Raw genomic sequence first — 19017 nt, 5'->3', positions numbered from 1 at the left:
GATTCTGTGATTAAGTGTAATTATTTTAATCATAATATTGGAGATTTTATGCATTTTACCCATTGAAATTAGTGTAAAATGTGATTAAGTAGTATTTTAAATTTCAATAATATAATTTCGAGTTCACAGATTCTTCATATATATTTTTATATACATTTGTAATAGTGACAATAAGTTCGTGTAGGTACATTGTGTAGTGAAATATTTAAAGTTAATTTTTGTACATTGCGATCAAAATGTCTGCGCGTGATAGTGTATCCGATGAGGAAGCCCAAGAATCCATTGAATACTTGGATTCCTATTATGAAATGGAAACTGATGATGAAGGAGAAACAGGGCTGGCAGAACCACACAATATTGACGACCCTTCTGATGTTGACCATAATGTGGGAGAGGCTTCCACTTCCACCTCTGGACATGAAGCACCAGAGGCTTCCACTTCCACCTCTGGACATGAAGCACCAGAGGCTTCCATTTCCACCTCTGGACATGAAGCACCAGAGGCTTCCATTTCCACCTCTGGACATGAAGCACCAGAGGCTCTACGTCAACCGTGGACCGCAGGACCATTTGTGCCAATTGTGTATGACTTTGACAGTTTTAACACTGGTGTTAATCCAAGTGTAGGCTTGAATGAGAATTCAAGTGAAATGGAGTTTTTCACACACTTTTTAAATGAAGACATAATGGGTAAAATAGTGAACTTTACCAACGGCTATCACGATCATCTGACCAACACACAAGTCCACACACCTAACGCGCGAATTCATAACTGGTATGATACTTCCATAAGCGAATTGTACATATTTTACGCTGTTACCCTATTGATGACGAGAAACCGCCGTCTTACAATAGAGGAACACTGGAGTACCGACCCTTTGTTAAATGCAAAAATTATTAGCCAAACGATGGTCAGAGATCGTTATGAGCTAATTTTGCAAATGCTTCACTACTCTGACAGTGAAACCCTTGCCGGCGATAGACTTTACAAAATTAGAACACTTCTCGACCACTGCAGAAATTTGTTCACAAGACTCGATGTTGCCGAATGAAAACCTCTGTATAGATGAAAGTATTATAGTATTTAAAGGACGACTTATATTTAAGCAGTTTATACCTTCAAAAAGACATAGGTTTGGGATTAAGTTATTTGTGATTTGTGATGTTGAAACTGGATATATTTTAGATTTTATAATTTATTGTGGCGACGGAACGGAAATTACCGATAGTGAAAAGTTGGGTGTGCTGGGGCTGTTGTGACCACATTGATGAGGGACTATTTTGGTAAAGGCCATAAACTTTTTTGCGACAATTGGTACAGCAGCCCAGAATTATTTGAACATTTGTTTAAACAAAAAACAAATGCCTGCGGGACAGTTCGCAGCAATCGGAAGCAAATGCCGAAAATTCAAAAATTAAAAAAGGGTGAAATAAAATCTTTAAACCGACACCCTTTGCTTGTGTTGAAATGGCATGACAAAAGGGAGGTACATGGAAGCAAATGCCGAAAATTCAAAAATTAAAAAAGGGTGAAATAAAATCTTTAAACCGACACCCTTTGCTTGTGTTGAAATGGCATGACAAAAGGGAGGTACATATGATAACTACCATGCACGACGACTCAATGGTGCCCACACATAAAACCAATAGAGCCACGGGACTACCCATTATAAAACCGAAGTGTGTTGTCGATTACAACAAAAACATGGGCTCTGTCGATAAAGTTGACATGATGTTGAGTAGTCTGTCGTGCATGCGAAAAACAATTAAGGGGACGCTCTACAGAATTGCCCTTGAGAATTGAAAATATGATTATTTTATATGTGGTCCGGAATTATTGGTCTACTAATAATATACAAAGGTTACCGACAATGCTTGTGTCAAAAGTAAATGGTCTCTAAATTAAATTTAAATCATAAACACGTTCGAAGTCGAGAAAGAATGGGGTGACCAAAAAAATAATATCTTCTAATATACGTAAATGTTACTAAATTCAATTTGTTATCAGCAGTTTGGTGGAAAAGTATTGCAACCAATATGTCAATTTCAATTATGTGGTAGCCACGATATAAACTTAATAATATATTAATAACTTTTTAACCTGAAATTGTCCGAGAACTAAACATATGAAGGATGTTGAAATACATATCTACCAACATTTTTATTTCATGTGCTATCGAAAAAACATTATTAATGAATAGTATTTATTTTTAATGTGTATGACCTCTTACATAATAAAAAATAGGTACATATTGTTTAATTCTAATGCATATTTTAAAAAATGTAAAATGCCGCTATTCAGACAAGACGTGCAAGTCTGCGCTCTAAGTTTAAATTCAATAATTTACTTATAAAACTGCATTACAATGTCTAAAAACATCGGTAATACCGTGGAAAATGTGGATTTGTTGTGTGTTATAAGACAGCAGTCTGAAATGATTGCCAGTTTGTTAAAAAAGGTAGAATCAATTGAAAAAATTCTAACTGATCACCAAATTTATAAAAATAAATCAGTGTCATTTAAAAGTGCAATTAAGCCCAGTGCAATTGTAGTAGACGTACCGTTGCCAGCGACATCGCCTACACCGGCAGCGCGTGCACTAGCGAACGAGCGAGCGAACGACACTGTTTGCTTCTCGCTCTCGCCTCCTGTGCCGGCACCGAGATCGACACCGCCACCAACTTATGCGAGGACGACACGGTCGCAATCGAAAATTAAAACAAAAATAGAAAATTATCCTGCACTCGGGGTTATCCCAGCAGTCGCCCCAGAAGAGGACTCCTCATCGTCACACGAGGCCTCACAACCGAAACCAGCTGAAGATTTACCTACGCCTAGGATTGTTGATGGATGGGCCACCGTTGCACGGAAGCGACGTGTCGCGGTTCGGGGAAACCTCGCTGGACGAGCGAAAACTGTTGTGAACCAGTATCACATCTGCCCGCTTCACAGAGATACAACAACGGCTGATGTTTTAACCTATTTAAATAAGTTATGTACCGCTGATTTCACAGTCGTGAAAATTAAATCAAGGGGGGACTACGCATCCTTCAAGGTAGGTATCCCTTCTGATGTCACGGACACTGTTTTGAGGGCGGATAACTGGCCACTTCACTCATTCATAAAAGAATGGGTGTCGAGAGTGGAAACTCCACGGTTGCCGGTTAGCTAAAAATTATGTATTAACACTTATTTTATGTCATGTCGTGAACGTTTTGAATTCGTAATTTGTTATGTTCATTATATGTAAAATAAATAAATTTGATTTGATTTGAATTTGATTTGATAGTGATGTATGTTTATTATAAAAAGAAAGTGACTTTTTATTACTTACCCGATTGGTTTAAATTTAGTCTGACATTTTTACAAACAAATTACTTTTATCCTAGTGAAAAATAGGTAGGTAAGAACAACAATTAAAACCAATGCAAGAAATAATTTATATCAAATATGATTATAACGTGCAGTCACCACAAAGGATTTTTTTTATTCAAAGCTAGGCGGTCATCGCAAAGAACACCGACAATCACATCTTTATTTATACATACGCCCAGGGCTGTCGCAATTTATTTATTATTATGTTGTTTTTAATTGTGTGCAATTTGGCGGAAAAATGTAATATAGACTGTTGCTTACCATTCTTCACCATCCAATGAGCTGTATACTATTTGTTATTTATCGTAATTTTTCGATTTCACGTGAATTTTCCTTAAATATAATCTATTGTATTAAATTTATCTACTTTAAATTATCACTAAACTTATTCGATTTGTTTCTTCGTTTTCACTTTTAACTGCACTAATCGCATTCAGCTGCTAATGACACTGATGTGAATATAAAACTTCATATGAGAATATATTCACATGCTCACACTGCACGTTGACCATTCAAAAAGTTATCTTGACGTTTTGGCTGGGCTGGAGTTTTTTTACGCTTATTTAAGTTTTGTGCATCTAATATCCACTGTGGTTCACGTAGTGGCATGGACCTGTTTTTTCTGGGGTCAACTAATTCAGGAAGTAAAGACCCATAATAGAATTTTTCCAGTTTTGGTTGCATCATATTCCAAAACTCATCATCCGTAAAAATCGTTTCCGATTTTATAAATGGAAATTTCTCGGTGTACATAGTAAACAAACAGTATTTTCTATTAGTAATATGAAGTTGACCTTGAATCTGTAATAAAATAATACACAATTATAAAATTTTCAAATACAAAAAAACACATTTTCCAAGCTTTCCGTCGTACTCACTCATGAATGTCATTCCTCATCTAGATATATACAAATTTTGATGTTATCTTACAAAGTAAACGTTCTCTGACCTTTTCATTATAAATGCATGCAAATGTAATGTGTTCAAGTAATTGATTTGGATTATAGACCGTCGTATTATTTTGTCGAAATCATAAAGATACTATAATATTAATTGAGTATCAACCCATGTTCAATTTAAATTTGGTTATAATATATACCCGTAGATATGTCAATAGTATTTTTGCTACGATATCCACCCAAGTTATCAAGGAATTTGTCAAAATGGTTAAATTGATAGTTAGCAGCTATCCTGGTAAATAAGTTTATATTGCGTTCCGGATTGTAGAAATTGACAATTTTCTACTCTGGGTTAGTTTTGGTGAATACATAAATTCACAATTCAATATTATACATGGTTGCGTGAGATACTTGCCTGGTAGTAGTAAGGGTGGTTTTTGTTGACGCTTCCGTCTTTGTTAAAAAACTTGACTTTCCTTAAAGCTATGGCTTCTTCCGGAGTATAGTATGCATATGGACATTTTATTTCAACAATCCCATCAGATCCTATTAAGCCATCAGGTGATGCTCCAAGAAATGCATGTTGTTTATCAATAAAAAAACCACACGGGGTTATTCGTATCGAGCTTTGTTCTTCGAGTATTGACAGTGCTTTTTTTTCATTTTCATTTCCATATTCTATAGCAACTGTTCTTATATCGGAGTACAGAATAGCTCTGACTAAATTTGCTGACTTCGTAGTTGCTCGCATTCGGCATACCTTTCCAAAGTTGGAAGCTGTCAGTCTCTTCCTCCGTTCTTCCTTCCACTTTTCACACATCTGTTGAGGTATGGTTTCCTTTTCTATGTCTTCTGGATTTTCTAATGATAGATTCAATAAAAATAAATGAGACTCTATCGTAGTCGTCAGCAGACAGGTCAGGTTTATTGGCGTTTGCTCCGTAATCACCATCTGCCGTGTGGTGTTGTTGCAGTATTTTTTTTTTGCATGATCTATTTACAATACGTGCTCTAATATTTTTGCTTTTCTTTTTTGCTTCAAGCATTTTTGTAAATATCCCGGGACTTTTCAAGAACATTTTTTTGTGGATTTTTGAATGTATTGCAGCTGTATTGTAAGATATTACTGCTCCCATTGTTCGTGCTTGGTAAGATCCTTTCTGGCAATAGTTCACCCTTTTCCCGCCTATAAGTTTTGCCACAATAGCGTTAAAATTCTCCGCAGAATTACTGTGCAAGTTTTGAATGAGGCTTCGGCTATGTCTCGCCAACATCCCTGTTATGCATGATACTTTATCATATAGACCAGTCCGCCGCAATTCTTCGATAATAGATTCGGATTTCGAACCATTACAAAAATACTCGGCACAACGCGTATGGTCACCGAAGATGTGATTTACAGTATTCAATATATCCGAACTCAAATTGTTTATTTTTGTATTCATATCAATATTATTTTCTTGGCGATGCTTGATAGCCTTAACGATTCCTACTCTCATTCTTAATACATTCGAAGATATTTGTTTCCTAAGATGGGCGGGTCCGTTTCTTGGGTCTTTTGCGATATCTCGTAGTTTGTTGCAAAAATTTCTGAATAAATGATTTCGGCATTCAATTTTTTCAACCGGAGTATTTTTGTAGGGTCTTGTATTAACAATTTTTGCGTACACGCTACTATCTCCATCAGCGACTAGTTTATTATATCGAAGACCATACAACTCTTCACTTCTTTGAAAACCTTCTAAAATAACAGCAGCTTCCATGCTTGACGACGAATCTTCTCTTCTCCAGTTTTTGAAGCATGTATGAATTTTTGGCGGGGTATTATTATTTTTGGCTCTCTCGCATATTGTACAAAACTTATTTTTAACGCCTATGAATAAAACTTTCCTAGTTCGGTAACCGATAATTGCTGCCTAAAATTAAAATTTACAACAATGATTATTGGCTTAATAATGTAATATCATTATCACTATGTTTGCGTCTTTTAATGAATATAAACAGTATAGGTATACATAGTAATTATACTTACTATTCCAGATAATGAATCGTATTTTGTGCGATATGATCTTTTTGCCCAACTTCCATCAGCAGCGACAGTAATGAGAGGAACACCGTCAAAATCAACTTCACCGAGTTCTCTTGCTAATCGAGCTTCTTCCATGGCTGCCACGTTCATCTCTTCAAGTGCCGATTTCAGAAGTACCTCACCTAGATGTACTTCGTGCTTTATGTATGTTGCGCTCGACATACAGGGTATATTCTGGCTGGCACACAATTCTTCTAATTGAGAATATCCACCACCGGTGGTCAGAATACCAGACACAGCTGCTAAATTTATATCAATCTTTCCGTGTATTTTTTGATCGTGATCAGTCCATAACGTAGAAGTTAGATTGCACATTTTACATTTAAGTACAATGCACGATCTCAATCCTTCTCTCTTTTCGGAAAGCTGCTTCATATCCGAAAATTTACACCCGAATTTGCTGTGATCATCTAAGTTTCTTATTTGTGATAAGAAAAAATCGATGTCCACAATTCTCCGCCCGTCCAGTTTTATATGTTTTTCTATTAAATTGTTGCCGTTGCTAACTTCATAGCAAGAATTACCATCTAAGTTGATATTACTTTGGTTGTCCATTTGATTTTCATGATCGGCTGAATGATTTCCCGATGCAGCCGCTGCTGTACACGTACTTGCTGCCCGCCAAGCGGCGAAGGGTTCTGAGTTCTGTTTAATCTTCTGCCGAAATCCTACAGTTTTATTTTTTATCTTGCCCATCTCGCGTAAGGCTATCTGATATTATAAAAGTCACACAGTCCAACAGTGTTTAAATCTAATATGTAATTGCACAGGTTTAATTAAAAACTATAACGAAATTAATTTTGATTTAGAGATTTTCATGTTATATTAACTAGCAATTTTAATGACACAAGATACATATTACGATATACTCAAAATACACATCATCAGATAATATGTGAAATATTTTGATAAGCAAAAAAATAAGAACAATACAAAAATAACAACATAATTAGCAGCTAGTCTTCTCATAATTATTTTAGATGAATGTTGTATGCCGTTTGACGCTTGGAAATATGTTATTATTCGATCTATACAGTAAGCTATTATTAACTTTAAAACGTAACCATTAGGTTGATATTATTTTGTCAGCCCTGCCCTGTATTCCTTCGGCCGGCGACAGCGTTACATCGCCGCGTATATTTTGTGTTTGAAGGTAATAATAATAATTATTGATTCGATCGAGAATTATAATTAATAATTATTCCGCGTCTTAAAATAAATCCCCGGTGGCTAGAGGTTTTTGAGGTTAGACTGAATTAAACTGACGTGGTTTCAACGCTGGAGTTACGCTCCGACTGAAGTATAAATGACCTTGCCGCTGTTCAGCGGACTCTTAAGTGGTACAAAAAAGTTGGTTTCCACATCATTGATTTATTTTTATTAAATGCAAGTATTATTTACACAGTCATAACCGGTAAAAAAACTTCTTTGGCCGATTTTCAGATTAAAGTAATTCGTCAATTAATAGAAAAATATGGTAGTGCCTCAAAACCTTCAACATCATTAAATATACCTTCCAGTAATAATCCAAAAAGAATGTTAAAAACAGAACTTTTAAAACATTTGCGACGTCAAGTTCCCGCAACTGAGAAAAAAGTCAAAGCATTTAGGCGGTGTCGGGTATGTTCCCAATCTACCATTAAAAATACAAAAAGAAAAATGACAAATATTATGTGTCGAGAATGTGATGTAGCTTTGTGCCCTCAGCCCTGTTTTTACGATTACCATGAAACTATTAAATTTTAAATTCTTGTCCGATAAAATTTTATGTCAAGTGTTTTGAAATAACCCCTCAATAATAAATAAAGTGATTTCGTAATATTTTTTATGTGCTCTGTAAAATAGCCCTAATAAACTTGTCATCGGCGCAAGTGTCCATGCCACTTGAAGTACGACAGTACCTATGCATGGTTTTTTTTACTATGGGACGTGTTTGTTCAAGCTCTATCGCCTCATTTAAGTTGTATTTGTTTATTTTTAGATGTCGTAAAATTATTAGGAATGTATATTTATCGGTTTAACCGCTTCTCGGATTTTTAATGACAGTTTTTAACGAGTTATGATAAGATTTATGATTTGTAAAAATCACGCCGCCGACAAATGATATACATTGGGGCGACCATTTGTGAGCCTAATACTACAAGGTTCTAAGTGTTCGTCCTTGAAAAAACAAACCCAACAAAGAAGTAGTATTCTAAGCCAGCATTGCCATGTCTACTGAAATTTCAGTAGATCTACTGATATTTTTGGCAATATACTGAATCTACTGATATTTTCTGAAATCTACTGATATTTCTTCATTTCACAAAATTCCCACCAGCCGGGAAAAAACTAGCCATTTTTGAAAACTTGGGAATCTGCGGCCCGCGGCGAAATTTTTTCTCCTAAAAAAACGAGCCGACCATGAAAAATAGGGAACCTGCGGCCCGCGGCGAAATATTTTTCCTAAAAAAAACAAGCCGACTATGAAAATCTGGGAACCTGCGGCCCGCGACGAAATATTTTTTCTAAAAAAAACAAGCCGACTATGAAAAATTGGGAACCTGCGGCCCGCGGCAAAATTTTTTTCCTAAAACAGAAATCTACTGATATTTTGTCGAATCTACTGAATTTTTTTTACACATTTTACTGAAATTAAAAATTTTGACTTGGCAACACTGTTCTAAGCTACCTCATTGTTACTTTTGTTTCTCCAAGGACAAACACTTAGAACCTTGTAGTTCTCCACTCGCGCATTGGCGCGACGAAAAGGTTAATAGAAAAGATATATTTTTGTGTTTGCGGTTTATAATTGAGTGGTAAAGAGCCAAACCAGCCTCAACAACAAATATGTTGAAATGAGATGATGGGACTCTAAAGTTTATGGGTAAATAAATCAAATATTGTGTTTAAGATGTTTCTTATTTTTTTTATTCATTTAGCAGATAATAATATATTATTAAACTTTACTAATACAATTATATTAAAAAAATTAAGTCAGGTATTATGATAAGATAATTGACAATGAAAATTATAGGCATGTTTGGGTTTGGCTTACTCAAAAGTAGAAATCCAATAATCCCTGATCATAATATAAAAAATGATAATAATCATCAATATTATGCAGGCGCGTGCATTTTTCAGACAATCTCATCTCCAGCTCAATCCGAAATGCAGAAGACTCTTGTTTTATCTTAGCGAGATAAATACGTCATATCTTTGCTCTTATTATGTTTCCTTTTTGAGAAACTCTTTTTCAAATATCTTTTATCCATGTTTTCATATGTACATATTAGTTTATTTATTTCTTTCTCCAGGGTTTTTTGTGACCTTTTAACATTGTTCATGATGTTCATGGGGAGAACTCATAATGGCTACAATATTCACAGAAGCAGTGAAGATTCCACAAATAAATAAATAATTTAGTTAGTCACAGGTACTGCAACCTTTGAGAGCCAAGCATGCCTAAACAACATTTAAATAAAATCGATTTATTAGACTAATAATCAATTATTGAAAAAAATAACTATTGTGATCAATAAATACTTCCATTTAGATTCAGAATCAACTAAATTCGGCACTTGATACTTATCTTCAACACTGTCATCAAAAACTGAGAAGGATGATTGATTGATTTGACATTTTGTTGTTGGCTAGGTGGCTGGTGTGTGGCATAAAAATATATTACAAAAATAACTGCCACAGCAGGGCTTTTTTTGTAATGTAAAGTACCAACTGTCACTCTTGACGTTTATTGTTTACGTAAGGAATTGCAAATGGCTGACAATAATAAATTCACTGCCTAGGCAACGGAACAATTCTAAACTATAATATACTGTATAATCGTCACGATTGCAGTATCATACTGTGGCGTGAAGGGAGTGCGTTCAGCTAATAACCGATGTTCGGTGGTTCGAATCCAATCGAGTGTGTTTCTTTTCGTGTAAAAAAATAAATTATGTGATTTCCCAAACGCGCCAAAAGATGTATAACTTCAAAAAAGCATTTGACCTGTAAGTATTCTGGACTAAATATATATTTTTGAGAGAAAACTGCTTAAATGAGAATAAATATTTGGAAAGAAATGGAAAAAAAATGATCTCGACTACAATAATTCTACAGATTTTTTTGGGGAAAATCAATCTATCAAGCATAAAAGGTTTGTCACCAATGAAGTCACTAAGCAAAGTGCTGCCCTTCAGCTGAGTTTGAATGCTGCCCTCTTTCAATTTTTGTTTCAGATAATTTGTTTTTACCTATTTATTTTTGTATAGGTACTGTCATTTCCCTCCATTTTCGAAAGTGAAAACACGCTGTCACTTTGCTTCGTTGTAGAGATTTTCGTCTGGATTCAGGACGTGGAGATGGACAAATGACACACCGGAATTGTGGTGAAAACGGCAAGGTATATTTACGTTAATATATTCTAAATGTTTACATTTTTATACAAATTCTTTTCAATTTAATTTTGGCGGATAGCGAGGTTAACACTGCTTACTGCGTTGCTGTCAAAAATGTTTCTCTCGCGCTAAAACAAACGGCCGCTTACGAGCGGTACAAATGCGGCGTTGCTGTTCGCATTTTTTGTAACGGCATTCAGACAATGTTGCCGGTCAAATATTCAACATTATTTAATTATTTTCGCAATCAACCCTTACTATTTGTCGATTTGGTATCGATTTGGGCCTCTCCAGATTCACAGAGACATCCCCAAATGGAGACCATTTAGGAATGTAACAGTACCTATATTTATATCTATCTTAAAACTGACAAATACCCAAAAAATCTTTAAATTCTTATACACGCCATCCACTGAGAATTTAGAGTATTTCCATGAAACCTACTCTAAAACATTGGTGGTTTTAGGTACATGGAGGTTTGTGGCGCTGATAGATTTGGAGGTAGGTACTGTTGAGAAATTTTTGTCGGCTATAAACTGCCATTTCAATAGGTATGTGTTACAATACACTAATAGTTATGTTCGGATTTTTTATGCTTCGATTATTTTTTAAACTAAGATGTCGAAGTGACAGCTGCCTACTACCGAAAACTGCCACTGTTCTCAAAATATTTCTATTCGTTCCTTCATTCACCGTCCTTTATAATGTGCTGCGCTTATGCAACATGCATGACCTGCCTACTAGGGATTGAAATACCGTTATTTCAAAACCGCTATTCAATTATTTATCGATACCGAAATACCGGTTTCAAAAATACAAAATACCTGTATTAAGAAAGCATACACGTTTATGTTTTTCGAAAATGAATTTAATGTTATTTTATCATTACTACTATCTCTACTTTATTGTATATTAAATTTAGTGTAAGTATAAGTTTTATGCTGCTATGCAAATATATTGACTTAAAAAGTAATATAATACTAAAACAAAATCCCTCAAATATATGAATTAACATATTTTGAAAAAGAAAACATTCTTGACAAATATTTCCAATTATTCAATAATTACTATTGATCCAACGTTGGTAGTACATCCAACAAACATTGAATTAGAGAGAGATTTTCCTGTACCCGGACTTTAGTCTTAAACTAAACTTTAGTTTAGAGTATTTATAAAAATTAGTATCTATAAATAAATAAATTATGATCTATAAGTACACATTTATTTTATAAAAGTCAACATAATAAAATAAATGTAGGTAGACTCAGTAAGACGGTTTTGTGTAGTTTTTGTGCTCAAAAATAATAGTTTTAACTAAAAGATTATATACAATAAAATTTAATAAAAATAACTGATAAAACTGACTATTTATATCGGCCAATGGGTAGCCATATAAAGCAAATTCTAACGGATAATTTTTTTTTTCCCGACCATTTCCGATCCTAATAGGATCATAATAATATGGGCCTCCACAGAGTAGAGGTTTGTATTAACAGATTTTGTTTTTTACGAGAAATGGATATCAGCCACTTGCTCAACCTATTAGGTCCATACCCTGACTCACACACAAATTGATAACCCAGGATTCGAACCTGAGACCCACGGCGTGAAAGTCCAACGCTCAAGCCGCGCGGTTGGTGTTATTGACCGCCTTATATTAAATTCACCTCTACCTTAGGTTGCTATAATTAGTGTTGTAAATAGATTTTAATAGTTATATTTATTGATAAATACTTATTTTTTTTTCTACAATATGTTTTGATGAATACCGGTATTCAATAAGAAATACCGGTATTGATATATTCATTCGGTATTGCAATCCCTACTGCCTACACCCACGGCCAAGGCCCCTACAAGGATCCTGGCCTGGAGGCCCGCTTCAGGATGTGGGGGTCATGCCCACGGACATCGCTGGGTATCATGTAGATAATATAATGTATATATTTGGGGAGTGTAATGTGAATATGGGATATTTTCAGTGGGAACCATTTTTTAAACGTGATAACTAGCATTGCTGTTGAAAGCAGTGGTGAGAGGTGGAGAGGCTGTTAAGATTCGACATAAATAATGCAAACTAAACTTGGTCAGTCATATGTACTTATTTATTGCGCTGGTTAAGTTAGGTTAAAATCAATAAACCCTGCCTAACCAAACCATAATAGTTTTTGTATGCTATGGCCTATGGGCGATCTGACAAAAATAATGCACACTTTTTCAGTCATACTTTATTGTTTTCATTGAATTAAGCATGGCCCCCCACAAAGGGGGGCTGGCAGGGTTCTAGAATGGCGGTCCGGCGTGGCGAGTCGACCAGATAAGTGATATAAATACACATCACAAATTCTCTCTAATAGTAAAAAAGCGCTATTTTCCTTCAATAATGTTATATAAAATTATGTGTTTGTACGATACAATTTTTATTTGTGTATCGATATTCGACAATTCCATATTTCAAATGGATGTAAGTATTAAAAAAAAACACTAAAAATATACACATAATTTTACCGCGTACACCATTTGGAAAACGCTACTGTGGAGCGTCACACTGCCTTTATCATTAGCGATAGGTAGGGGGCCCCGCCAAAGTTCCTAGCCTGGGGGCCCGTTTTAGGATGTGGGGGCCATGGAATTAACATAAATTACGGATGGTGTTGGTTAGATTTTTAAAAGCCATTAAGCCTTGCTTAACCAAACCATAATTGATAAAACATATTCTTCTATCTATAAAATATCCAAAATGATATATGGTTTAATGGCATAATTTTGGATATTTTATAGATAAACGAATATTTTTTGACTTTGCTTGGATTAGGCAGGGTTTAATTGATTTTTAAAAAACTAACAAACACTATCTACAAATTGTAGTCTTAGTTCAATGAACACAAATACGTTTGACTGACAAAGTTTAGTGTGCACTATTTATGTTGGATTTTAACAGCCTACTTCCACCCTTCGCCACTGGTTTATAGCCAATAACTTTTACTAAATACTAGCATACCTATCTACTTTCTTTCAAATCATTAATTAATATTTTATTTTACAAATGGATTGAGTAACAATTTTATTATGGCTGAGGTTTTTAGTCTTGATTGATTTTTTTTCAATTTCTGATATCAGGAACAGTGGCGGCCGGTGGTCTTCAGAATAGCATTTTCTGGTAGTGCGCAATGGTTTACCTTCTATAAAGAGAAGATCTTCTTCTTTCACCCTGTCACTACCCAGCATTGGAGCATAGGGCAAGCACAAGTTCGCGCCACTTCCCTTGGTCCATCGCCAACTCTTGCGCCTCCCGCCATGTCAGACCTGCATCACGTAGGTCGCTTTTGTGGCACCGCTGCAGAGTGAGTGAGGGCCGGCCATGGCGACGGAACCCTTGAGGCTGTGCCATAAGGGTACGACGTGTCACACTTTTTGGCGGCATCCGGAGCACTTGTCCTAGCCACGTAAGGTCGTAAAGCGTCTTTTCATGATTACCTCTAGGCTACCGTGTTCTCTTACCGACTTAGAAGGTAAATTAAATATGTCTTTGTTTATTTATACTATTTCTCAAAAAAGATTTGAACAGCAAGAATGATTTAATATCAATAAAGAAATATAAATGTCACAGTTTATGGCTTACGCTCTGAGCGAACAATGCTTTAGCGCGTTAGCCAAATAAATAACCGCTGATGTGTTTTTTTATAATTTTGAATGAATTTGAGTGGTTCAGAAATAAACGCGGCAGGTTTGTATTTTCGTAAAATGTTGGCGATTCATTAAATATGTTAACTGTAAAAATATTAAAAATTAACTCCCCAACATTGTTATAAAACAGAAACTGGCGTTTTTGTTTCTAGAGTCCTTCGTTTCGTGCGCCGATCTAAAAGTGTGTAAAAAATTCTACACAAAACGCCATTACAGGTACATTCGGCCACCGTTTAAGCAGTATACAATGACCTCATTGTAATCCTGTCCAAACTGAAAATCTATTTGGACGCAATCGCTTTGCGCTCATGAACGGAGAATTGTTAATAATACTGCTATACACGTATGAATAACAATGAAAAGTTGAGCGATGTTTTCAAAAATGCAGGCAGTGCGTTGCACTTGCATGGTATTAGAGGAGCCTCCGCTGATCAGGAAATATATTTTGAAATAATTTGGAAATTGATTGAAGAGTTGAAATTGGTTGAAATTGGCGATTTGAACGGTTAGTTCAAATTAATTGATTATTGATTGAAATTAATTGAAGGTTAGAACGACAGACTCTCCGTCCATATTGTCAAGGTCCACTGTATCAGTGTTCTACAACCGGTGGTCCGCGGACCTGCGCCGGTCTGCAAGAATTTATTACCGGTCCGCGAAAGCTTTCACCATGCTATCAGCTGCCGATATCGCTATCTACACGATTCGGGGAATTAGCATTAGATGGAATGCTGGAAGAATTTTTGAATGCTGCTGATATTAATCAGAAAGTTATATCCAACACCATGAGCCAACATTTAAAAGGATTAGCTGAAAACTTTAATAAATATTTCACTTAAAATTAAGGCCTATGTCAGCGATTTCCAAACTGGGAGGCGCGGAGTGTTGCAAAGGGAGGCGCGAAAAGTTCAACACAATTATTGATATAGCCACAGGTTGGCAGTTTGAAAATGCATAGTTTATAAAACGGCCGCTAGTTATAAACCACATAAAAAAGTCCTATAATATGATGATTAATTGATATACTTAAATGATAACTCCATTGTAAAATTTAGGAAACACTACTTTAGAGCATCACACTGCCCTTAACCCAGGGTTCGAAATAGACTGGAGCGCACCGGAGCGCCGTTCCGGTTCGTGAACTCGGTAAAATTATCGCTCCGTCTCATGGAATAATTTGACCGTTTGAGCTAGATAGACTACAAAAAATCTAACACACTTATTTTTATAAAGTACACATAAAATTTGATAGCTATGTAAATATCTTCAGAAAATTGTCGAGCGCTCCGGTTCGTAAACTTTTCCATTTCGAGCGCTGCCTTAACCTCAGCGATAGGTAGGTGGGCCCGCCAAAGATCCTGGCCTGGGGGCCCGCTTCAGGATGTGGGGTTCATGATAGAATCCATTTGTCAATTAACGATGATGAATTTGGATCGACTACTATTCATCGCATGAAAAACAAATTAATTTAATATAAGTAGTAAAACCTTTTTTATTTTAATATTTTTTTATTATTGTAATGGTACATTTTTGACTATTTCAAAAGGTGTCTACTGTCTATTATATAATGAAATAAAGGGGGGGGGGCGCCAAGATTATCGTAGTAGATTTTTGGGTTTCCACCGTGTGTATTTCTTCCTTCTTTACTCGACGTTTCGGGCTCGTTGCAGAGGCCATTATCAAGAGATGATATGTTTTATGATGAAAATGTAGTGTATGTATATGAATGTGAACGTTGCTAATTCCGTTCTAGTGAACTGTATCCTTTCTCTAAGCAGTGCAGCTTCCGCTTGTCTGCAGACCCTGTTTGCTTTCTTTGATGAGAAATGTGTTTTGATGTGAATAAATGATGGTATTGTTTGATCCACTCGATAACGTTTTAGAAAGGCCAATGTACATAAAAGGTGCTCCCTGCGTTGTCGAAGAGTGTCCAATCGACGTGTTGAAAAGTAAACCTCCTTCCCATAAAGGTTCAATATATAATTTTTGAGGCTTTCACGGTTGTTTTTTTATCGTAGTAGATAGAGTCTGCAGAAAAGCAGAAACTGCACTGCTTAGAGAAAGGATACAATTCACTAGAACGGAATTATCAACGTTTACATTCACATACCTACACTACATTTTCATCATAAAACATATCATCTCTTGATAATGGCCTCTGCAACGAGCCCGAAACGTCGAGTAAAGAAGGAAGAAGGACACACGGTGGAAACCCAAAAATCTACTACGATAAAAAACAACCGTGAAAGCCTCAAAAATTATAAAGCGCCAAGATTAGATTTTTTTAAAAGGAGGCGTAGTAACATAAAGCTTGGAAACCACTGGCCTACGTAAAGGAGGACCTCTAACATAATCCCTTTTTGGAAGATTATTAAATCATGCGCGCTTGATACTCGTGCGAAAGAAAAGCTGATCGAGTTATTTCTGATGTCACTCTGGTGTCCAGACATAAAATGCAATCATTGTCTCAATTTTGGATATCATTTGATAAAGAATATCCATCTCTGAGTTATAAATATCAGATTATTGGTAATTTTTTCAACTTCCTATGTGCAACGATTTTTTCATATGTCAGTAATAAAAACCAAACAGAGAAATCGAATGGATGTTAATGCAGCGGTTCGTCTCTCAGAAACAATGCTGCAGCCACGTACTTATATCAAATTTGCTTATAAAGAAGCAGATGTCGCACTAACCAAAAGTCGTAATTTTAAAACATAATATTTAATAAATAAAATTCTATCTATAATGGTTATTATTTCTGGCTAATACCGGTCCGCGAAATATTTCTCATATGTTCACCGGGCCGCCGGTGTTAAAAGGTTGAAGAACACTGCACTGTATAGTAGCCAGGCCTGGTGCTGGTAATCGCTCATACTTCGAATGCAATATGGTAAAACGTTTGTAGAAACCGATTATTGTTGCATATTTAAAATATGCAACAATCATCATTTTCTACAATATGGTAATAATTTCAACGAAATATGCAACCGAAAATATTTTTTCTATTGCGAACAGGTTACCGCATTGCATTCGAAGATAATCAGTAACTAGCACTACCATCGTAATTCGCAATTCAGTGTTACGGTCTGTGTCGTATAAACATGCAACATTTATGTACATTTCCACACATTTTAAAATACCCAATATTCTCGTTAATTATATATTTTACATATTTACATAAATATGTAGAATTGTTTATTGGGACCGAGGAACAAAATATAAAAACTAGACATTACGGGACGTCTGGCCACCCTAAACGTAATTAAAATATTTATTGTAAGTAAATTTTGGTGCCTACTTGCTGCATACGTCTGATGTAACAATTCCGTGTGGCATGATGCACCAGAAGAGGAAATGGATATAGCGAAGAAAAAGTTTTCTCGGTGATAAAAAGTAAATAAGTATATTGTTATTGCGAGAAAGTTTCTGACAAGAAGTGCAGCTCGACGTTGGTGAGCAGTGGCAGGCAGGTGTGCATACAATGGGAGGGTTCTCAGGCGCGCATGCCCCAGGAACGAAAACAATACAATTAATTTATCTAGGTGGATGGAATATTAATTACAGTCGTCATATCCGCTACAAACGGACTCGAATATTTTGCGGTGGATATACGAACCCGTCACCCGCGGATAACGATGAGTAACACCGCATGTATCAGCATTCGAAACTGTCTATCTTCATGAAACTGGACAGGCCATGTCCAGTACATAGTTACCAGAAAAACACGGGTACCAAAAAATGAGCAGTTTTGGTTTACCTATGTCTTAAATTGTTGACCGCGGAGCATTTAATTACTTTTTAATTAAGTACCGCATTTAAATAACATGATAATTATATCGAATGGCCAATTAACACCTGTTGGACACTTTAATGGTGGTCAGCTCATTAAACGTAAAAAGTAAAAAGCCTCTGGAATGTCCTCAAATATTACCAATATTGAATGTGCGCTTCATTTACGCCACAACTTTAATGCAATGGTTCACAACATATTTGACAGAAGAGCCAAGTTAGGTAGGTATCCATTTTCTAATTATTTATGGGTTGCAGTGGGCTAGTGTTGAAAAATCAGATAGGTACTCCAATCACTCGGTAGGTATTACCTGTATTGTTTTCTGTCAATGGCGATTCACATTATATTCATTTGCTACTGCATAATTTGTTTACTTCAAACATAGAACTTTTTCATATTCAATTCACTTATTTGTCATTTCTTCCGAAGCCTGTGGACCGCGGGTTGTGCAGCACTGATTTAATGCATATTATGATTCAGACGTAAATAATATTGGAAATGACATAATATTCTTCAACAAGTGCTTAAATTTATCTCATATTGATCCACATTCGAGAATCTTACAGCCACACCCCGAAAGTAACACACTTTCCTTTTTGTTTTCCCTGGTTTCCCTTTTCAACAAGTCTCTCCACCTGTACGGCAGTCATGATTTTCTGCAGCCTGATTACTTAATACAATTTTAAATGAAATTAAAACGTAAAAAAATTGAGTGGTCACAAATTATTCTTGAAATGTTATAAAAGTAATTTTGTAAAGAAAAATATTTTCCTAGACGAAATCCGTTAACGGTCGTG

At 35.7% G+C, this 19017-nt stretch overlaps 1 protein-coding gene across 1 annotated transcript; it reads right to left on the bottom strand.

The window, feature by feature from the left end:
* Positions 1-2835: 2835 nt before the first annotated feature.
* On the bottom strand, positions 2836-7661 carry LOC147075700 (uncharacterized). The gene is made up of 4 exons (XM_085942366.1): positions 6308-7661; positions 5225-6191; positions 5036-5136; positions 2836-2916 (listed from the first exon to the last, which is right to left on the bottom strand). The coding sequence occupies exons 1-4, from the start codon at positions 7058-7060 to the stop codon at positions 2836-2838; spliced, it is 1902 nt and encodes a 633-aa protein (XP_085798492.1). The 5' UTR covers positions 7061-7661.
* Positions 7662-19017: the final 11356 nt, after the last annotated feature.

Source organism: Rhyacophila brunnea, unplaced genomic scaffold, assembly GCF_057557595.1.
Source record: "Rhyacophila brunnea isolate RB1 unplaced genomic scaffold, BYU_Rbru_1.0 scaffold_14, whole genome shotgun sequence".
NCBI lineage: Eukaryota > Metazoa > Arthropoda > Insecta > Trichoptera > Rhyacophilidae > Rhyacophila > Rhyacophila brunnea.
Note: the sequence above shows the minus strand (reverse complement) of the source record. Positions and strands in the feature narration are given on the sequence as shown.

Bases quoted from the DNA above. Each gene is read 5' to 3' on its own strand.
- LOC147075700 (XM_085942366.1), bottom strand. From the start codon at position 7,060: ATGGGCAAGATAAAAAATAAAACTGTAGGATTTCGGCAGAAGATTAAA. The intron at 6,192-6,307 runs GTAAGTATAATT...TTTTAATTTTAG, and splicing joins ACGATTCATTATCTGGAATA to GCAGCAATTATCGGTTACCG. The intron at 5,137-5,224 runs GTGATTACGGAG...ATCTATCATTAG, and splicing joins ACAACACCACACGGCAGATG to AAAATCCAGAAGACATAGAA.